Here is a 7,661-nt window from a genome sequence, read left to right on the forward strand (position 1 = left end):
GGAGGGAAATGGGAGGCTGGGAGGAGGTGGAAACTTTTTTTCCTTTTCTCAATAAAAAAAAATTAAAAAAAATAAATAAATAAAGTAAATAAAGCTTGCCTGAAGCTCAGAGAGTAAAACAGCCATACTGGCCAGACTTACAGACCAGGCTTGGTGACACACTCCTTTATTCCCAGTAGCCACACTAGTCTGCCATAGAAAACATGCAGTAATGGTGCACACTTTAACCCTAGAACTAGGGAGGAATATAAAGCAGGAGAAGACAGCTCTTACACACAGTTTCATTCTGCGATTCCTGGAGGAAGGATCATCATTTCGGGTTGAGGTAGAGGTAAGAGCCAGTGGCTCTCTGTTTTGCTTTTCTGACCTCCAGGTTGGACCACAATTTATATCTCTAGGTTTTTATTAATTGTACTACATGACTGTTTTCTTATGTTATATGAAATATGTTAAACATAATAGCATTTTTGTATTGTACTATAATATTGGGTCAAAAATCCACAGCAGGAAGCATTATACACGCTTGTGTGGAATCTGCTACTCTTATTTTGCTAAATTCACATGGTGTCATACTGCATTAGTTATGTTTATATGTATGGATTAGTACTGGGCTCAGTGTTAGTCAGATATTTGTGTATGCAATTGTCAATAGTAAATTGATAGTACAAACTTGTAGTTTGTAAATGTATGGTAAATAGGTGACCATGGAATGCTTTGACTTAATCAGCACATCTGTATCCCCCTTTTCATGGTTCAGGGAATGCTAAAGAAGAAAGGTGAGGGAAGAAGAGTAGTGCTGTCAAATACCATCGCCTGAACACATGTCACAGTGTAGTAATGTGCTCATAGTAAGTGTGGTTGCCTGTAGAAAACAGGCATAACCCTGAGTGGTAAACATGCAAATATTGTTAAATGAGGGGGTCAAGGATCTCTCTGTATTACATTTCCTGCTACTGGGATAAAATACATAAATAGGAAGTGGAAGCAGCTTAATGCAGAAAATACTTATATAGCTCACAGCTCCAGGGTATAGTTGATTAAAAGAGAAACCAAGCCAATAGAACCTTAAAGCAGCTAGAAGCATTATATCCACACGCAAGAAGCAGAGAAGGATGAATAAGTACTTGCTGGTGCTGAGTTCACTTTCTTCATTTTATACACACCATTATCTCCTCATCCCAAAAATAGTTCCTACCACAGTTAAAATGGGACTTCCCACATCAATCACCTTAATGAAGATAATGCCTAAGAAACATAAAAACATATTAAAAGTTCAAGAGCAAAAAAAAAAAAAAGTTCAGGAGCCATGAAGTTCTGACCAGGCTCACATACCTCTGTGCTGACTTGATCATTTTAAGTCCTCATGGTCACCATCTCCTTCTTGACAGTGTCTTAGTTTTATCTCCATTAGTCTCTGCATCTTCAGAGCCCCAAGTACATACTCCAGTTTTCACACAATTAATGAGAATGAGGGAATGTAAAAATGGAGTGTACACAACTGACCTTAACAAAACAGCTGGGACACATAAGACATATGTCTTCTCTTCATGAATCTCAAATATTTCAAATAATTAATTAAGAACTAAGCAAATATATTTTATTGTGAGAATGCAGAGATTTATCAGCATTTGGTTTTGTTCTGCCTACTCACACAGAAACAGCAAAAGGGGTAAGGTGGCCATGTCTGCTATTTTCACTACTCCTTGTTGCTCGCATTATGGAACTAAATAACATTGGAATACAGGAAGAAGCTGGGACATCAAGGTATCCATTCAAGGGATTATACACACCAATCAGCAAATGTCATAGAGCAGCCCTTATTTAAGAAAATATTCTTGAAACTACATTAAGAGTGTCCCACCAGATAGTTCCTTTAAACATCAGAGAGCAACATTTTTATAAATTAGCAGAAAACTCACAATCAGTGTGGGTGGTAGGATACCTAAGTGAGAGTACAGAATTTGGGAGCATCATTTATAGTCAATTATTTTAGAATACTGGAATCTGAATTGTGTTCAATAATTTTTTTCTTGTTCTTATTGAGTTAAATTCCATATTCATAGTAGTAAAAACTTCCACCAAAGCAGATGTTCATACTAGGGAATGTGATAATTTATAATAAAGTATAACAAGAAACTGGGGAAAGCAGAAGATACATAAAGATCAGGACCAAACCAACTGAAGGGACAATAAGTTCCCCTCTAAAAAAAGAGTCGAAAGAAAAATTCTTCAACGTCCAGGGTAAAATAGAAAGTAGGAACCTTAATGTGTTGATGGAAGAGCTCTCCAACCCAACATTTTGATCCTTACTGCATCCAAAACACATGTGATTCCTGGATCTTTTCACATAAGTGATACCCATTTTAAACATTAAACTTTCTTGTAAAAAAAAACACTAAAGATTAACAAATTTATTTTTCAGAGATAGTAATGATGCAAGCCTGTGGCCATCTCTCGTCTTTTCTTCTAGGATGCAATCAAGGTCTTCTCTGGCTGGGGCAATTCCCAAACAGCAAAATCCCAAGTACTGTGAGAATCAAACCGGAAATGCCCATCCTGATGATGTTCTCCACTGTGTGATCTTGAGGCTGTGAGACTGGAGATTGTGGACAAACAGGTCAGGACCATACAAAGCCACCATAATATATCTGTATTTCCACTCTGAGTAGCTCCCTCCTGTGTATGCAATCTGACCTTCTGTATCCATGCCCAAACCAGAATTTTCCTGACCAACCTATTGTAGATTCTGACATGTTTTGTGGTTGGTGGTTGGTATCAGGCACTTATGAGTTACAAAGGCATGATCAATGTGTGAATTGCTCAAGAGAACTGATTCTTCTGTGAAGCTGTGCATTTTTATTTCCCAGAAATGCATATTATACTCATGACAGATTATAATAAAGATCTAAAACAAACCATTTCTCTGCTATATCAGGCTTTCTCCTGGGCTTTTGCTTGATTACTTCAGCCTGACTAAGCTCTGAATTCAGAACTTGTGGCCAAAGTACTTCTTTGGAATCAAGGGTATTGTTTTTCAGAAAGCTAAGATGGAAAAATATAGCCTCCCAGTTTAAAATAAAGAGGCTTTCCTATGATCCCAGTTCTGCTGTAGTATAGAATCCTGGAAGCTAATTCCCCTGGATATTGGTTTGCACTCATTCACTCATGGTTTCCCAAGATGCAGACACCATCTTGTCCTCAGGCAAGACTGACAACAACTGGTCATTGATATCACTTAATGTCAATGGACTAAACTCACCTATAAAAAGGCATAGGCTAAGAGATTGGATATGAAAACAGGATCCAACATTCTGCTGTTTACAAGAAACACACTTCAACCACAAAGACAGGCCCCTACTCAGAGTAAAGGGCTGGGAAAAGGATTATCAAACAAATGGACCTAAGAAATAAGCAGGTGTGGCCATATGAATTTCTAATAAAGTTGACTTCAAACTAAAATCAATTAGAAGAGATGGAGAGGGACATTTTATACTCATAACAGGAACAATTCATCAAGATGAAGTCTCAATACTGAATATCTATGCCCCTAATATAAAAGCACCCACGTACGTAAAAGAAACATTACTAAAACTCAAGGCAGCCATCAAATCACACACACTAACAGTAGGAGACTTCAACACTCCTCTCTCACCAATGGACAGGTCAATCAGACAGAAACCTAATTAGAGAAATTAGAGAATTAATGAAGATAATGAATCAACTGGACTTAACAGACATCTATAGAATATTCCACCCAAATAGGAAAGAATATACCTTCTTCTCTGCAGCTCATAGAACCTTCTCAAAAATCGACCACATAGTCGGTAACAAAGTAAAATTCCAAAGTTACAAAAAAATATTAGTAACCACCTGTGTCTTATCAGATCACCATGGTTTAAAGTTAGAATTCAACAACAATTCTACCCCCAGAAAGCCTACAACCTCATGGAAACTGAACAGTCAACTACTGAATTAAGGAAGAAATAAAGAAAGAAATTAAAGTCTTCCTTGAATTCAATGAAAATAAAAAAAACAACATACTCAAACTTATGGGACACTATGAAAGCAGTCCTGAGAGGAAAGTTCATAGCACTAAGTGCCCACTTAAAAAAAAAAAGAGAAAGCACATATTGGAGACTTAACAGCCCACCTGAAAGCTCTAGAAAAAAAAGAAGCAGACTAACCTAGGAGGAGTAGAAGACTGGAAATAATCAAACAGAGGGCTGAAATCAACAAAATAGAAACACAGAGAACAATCCAAAGATACAATGAAACAAAAAGCTGGTTCCTGGAGAAAATCAACAAGATTGATAAACCCCTATCCAAACTAATCAAATGGCAGAGAGAGAATATGCAAATTAATAAGATCAGGAATGAAAAGGGGGACATAACCACAGACACAGAGGAAATTCAGAGAATCATTAGATGTTAATACAAAAGCCTGTATGCCACAAAACTGGAAAATGTAAAAGAAGTGGACACTTTTTTAGATAAATACCATATACCAAAGTTAAGCCAGGACCAGGTGAACAATCTAAATAGACCTGTTAGTCGCAAAGAATTAGAAGCGGTTATCAAAAACCTCCCTACCAAAAGAAGCCCAGGACCAGATGGTTTCAATGCGGAATTCTACGAGAACTTCCAAGAAGAACTATTACCTATACTCCTTAATGTATTTCACAATATAGAAAAAGAAGAGTCATTACTAAATTCCTTTTATGAAGCTACAATCACTCTTATACCAAAACCACACAAAGACTCAACCAGGAAAGAGAATTATAGGCCAATCTCACTCATAAACATTGACGCGAAAATCCTCAACAAAATACTGGCAAACCGAATCCAAGAACACATTCAAAAAATTATCCATTATGATCAAGTAGGCTTCATCCCAGAGATGCAGGGCTGGTTCAACACACGATAATCTATCAATGTAAGCCATCATATAAAAAAACTGAAAGAAAAAACCATATGATCATTTCATTAGATGCTGAAAAAGCATTTGATAAAATTCAACATCCCTTTATGAAAAAGTCTTGGAGAGATTAGGAATACAAGGGTCATACCTAAATATAATAAAAGCTATATACAGCAAGCCGACAGCTAACATCAAATTAATTGGAGAGAAACTCAAAGCCATCCTGCTAAAGTCACGAACACGACAAGGCTGTCCACTCTCTCCATACCTCTTCAATATACTGCTTGAAGTTTCAGCAATAGCAATAAGACAACATAATGGGATCAAGGGGATTCGAATTGGAAAGGAAGAAGTTAAACTTTCGTTATTTGCAGATGATATGATAGTGTACATAAGCGACCCCCAAAACTCCACCAAAGAACTTTTACAGCTGATAAACTTCTTTATTAATGTGGCAGGATACAAGATCAACTCCAAAAAATCAGTTGCCCTCTTATACACAAATGATATGTAAGCAGAGAGGGAAATCAGAGAAGCTTCACCATTCATGATAGCCACAAACAGCATAAAATATCTTGGGGTAAATCTAACCAAGGAAGTGAAAAATCTATTTGACAAGAACTTTAAGGCATTGAAGAAAGAAATTGAAGAGGATACCAGAAAATGCATAGATCTCCCTTGCTCTTGGATTGGGAGGATCAACATAGTAAAAATGACAATACTACCAAAGACAATTTATAGATTCAATGCAATCCCCATCAAGATCCCATCAAAATTCTTCACAGATCTTGAAAGGACAATAATCAACTTTATATGGAAAAACAAAAAACCAGGATAGCCAAAACAATCTCCTGACCCTCCCAGGTTCCATTCCTATTATGCTGTCCCCTCATTTTCTATACAGTGACTCTCATGGTCTGCATACTTTGTCAGTTGACTCATAAAAACATCATACACCATGGTCTAAACTGGGATCCTGTGTCTACTAGAATATGATTCTACAGAGACTCTGAGGTACCCTCACCTGAGATCAGAAGTTCCAAAAGGTCACTCCCTTCTGACCACACCTGATGATTACTTCTGTAAGAGCCATAGCATCTGAACATCCACCTTTGGCCAAAGGCTGTTGGTTTCACTTGGAACTCGGCAAAAAATAAGCCAGTGTCTTTATCTTGTGAACGCTCACTGTGTAAGAACTTCTGATCATCCTTAGTTAAAATGAACCAGTTGTATGAATGATTTGAGGTACAAGAGAGTGTCACAGTCATTCCTACAGTCACAACGGGGTCTTGCAGTGGCAACAGTATGGGTTTGTTGTAGACTCCTAAAAAAAATACACACAAAAAATTGAAGTGGACCACACAGTCTAAATTGCCGCCCACGTCTTTCCCTCTATGGGAAATAGTGCTACAGCAGTCTTTCTTGAGAGTGACTTCTGGGGCAAGGATTTTTGAGGTTCTCTCACCTGTCACCACCAGCTCTAAGGAGTTACTGCGTTCTGTCCATCCAGCAGAGGTGTATGAGTAGCAGTGATATCTCCCTGCACTCAATTCTGTCATAGATGAAATGGTGAGTTTTGCATTATAATTGTAGACTATTTGGTTCTTTTGGTCCCGAGGATCTGCACTTCCCTCTTTATATATCACATAGATTAGGGTTGGTAGTGTTGCCTTACACCAGATGGCAACATAAGTCCCTGAGGTGATCACAGACCTTGGCTCAGCCCATATGGTGGGCTTGTCAAGGGTACCTGCAAAGAAGTAGGAAGAAAGTAGGTGCACCTGTCACTAAAATGTTACAGAGAAGGTGACAATTGCCCCTGACACATAAGCTGATCTGCAATAGCAGAAGTACAAATAAAGACCACACATTTCCATGGATCTTAGATTTCACTATTAGTATCTCCCATGGTGACCAGCTGTATCAGAAATTGAGTCCAGTAGCCCTGGTTGTCAATCACCCAGCACAAATCAGGTATTTTCCAGGGACCCTGTGTCAGTTGCAATTATACTCAAAAGAACGTACTACACTTCCTTACCTGATACCAGGAGCTCCAGTTGGTTACTGGGCAGTGACCACATCTGAGGGCTGCTCAAAAAATAACCATAACATGTGAACTTCCACCTCTTGTCGGGGGTCACCGGATCCAACAAGAACGTGGCTCCAAATAGGTCAGAGTATATTTTCTGTGAGGGTTCAGGACTCGAGAACTTCTCACCATCCTTCATTAGAATGAACATATTATACGGCTTTTGTGACTCACACTGAAGGGTAACTCGCCCTCCTGAAGTCACCACAGGGCTGGGAATGGCTGACAGAGCGACATCACTGAAGTAAACTCCTAGGAGAGTAGAGCAAGGCTGTTAGGAGAACTTATATGAGAAACATGGTTCCCCACTTCTCATATTTGAGAAAGGAGCCCCCCTAAGGCAAATCCAGGGGCTGAGGGAGGGTTCTGTTACCTGTCACCACCAGCTCTAGGGTGTCACTGTTTTCTAATGAGCCATTGGTGCTTGTATAAGAACACCAATATTGGCCTGCATTGTTCCATTGAACCAAAGAGATAGAAAACTTGGCCTTATTCTCAATTTCTAGAAGGGCTGTTGGTTTCAGGTAGTCTTGACTTCCTACTTTGTAGAGATGATATTCTTTGGCCTGGCCTTTGAGGGCCCTTCACAGAAGAATGTCACCTGGTTCCCAGTGGCTACCACATTTCCTGGCACTGCTCTCAGTGTAGGTTTAG

At 38.8% G+C, this 7,661-nt stretch overlaps 1 protein-coding gene across 1 annotated transcript; it reads right to left on the minus strand.

Moving 5' to 3' along the window:
* Positions 1–2,381: 2,381 nt before the first annotated feature.
* Positions 2,382–7,063, minus strand: LOC121449821 (leukocyte immunoglobulin-like receptor subfamily A member 5). The gene is made up of 4 exons (XM_041654493.1): positions 6,957–7,063; positions 6,384–6,668; positions 5,943–6,242; positions 2,382–2,596 (listed from the first exon to the last, which is right to left on the minus strand). Exons 1-4 carry the CDS (start codon positions 6,997–6,999, stop codon positions 2,478–2,480), a joined length of 747 nt encoding a protein of 248 aa, XP_041510427.1. The 5' UTR covers positions 7,000–7,063; the 3' UTR covers positions 2,382–2,477.
* Positions 7,064–7,661: the final 598 nt, after the last annotated feature.

This window comes from Microtus oregoni, unplaced genomic scaffold (assembly GCF_018167655.1).
Source record: "Microtus oregoni isolate MIOR12 unplaced genomic scaffold, Mior012 000006F_ref0000085, whole genome shotgun sequence".
Lineage (NCBI taxonomy): Eukaryota > Metazoa > Chordata > Mammalia > Rodentia > Cricetidae > Microtus > Microtus oregoni.

Bases quoted from the DNA above. Each gene is read 5' to 3' on its own strand.
- LOC121449821 (XM_041654493.1), bottom strand. From the start codon at position 6,999: ATGTGGTCACTGCCCAGTAACCAACTGGAGCTCCTGGTATCAG. The intron at 6,243-6,383 runs GTGAGAGAACCT...TATTTTTTTTAG, and splicing joins CTTAGAGCTGGTGGTGACAG to GAGTCTACAACAAACCCATA. The intron at 2,597-5,942 runs GTGAGGGTACCT...CACAATCTCCAG, and splicing joins TTTGGAACTTCTGATCTCAG to TCTCACAGCCTCAAGATCAC.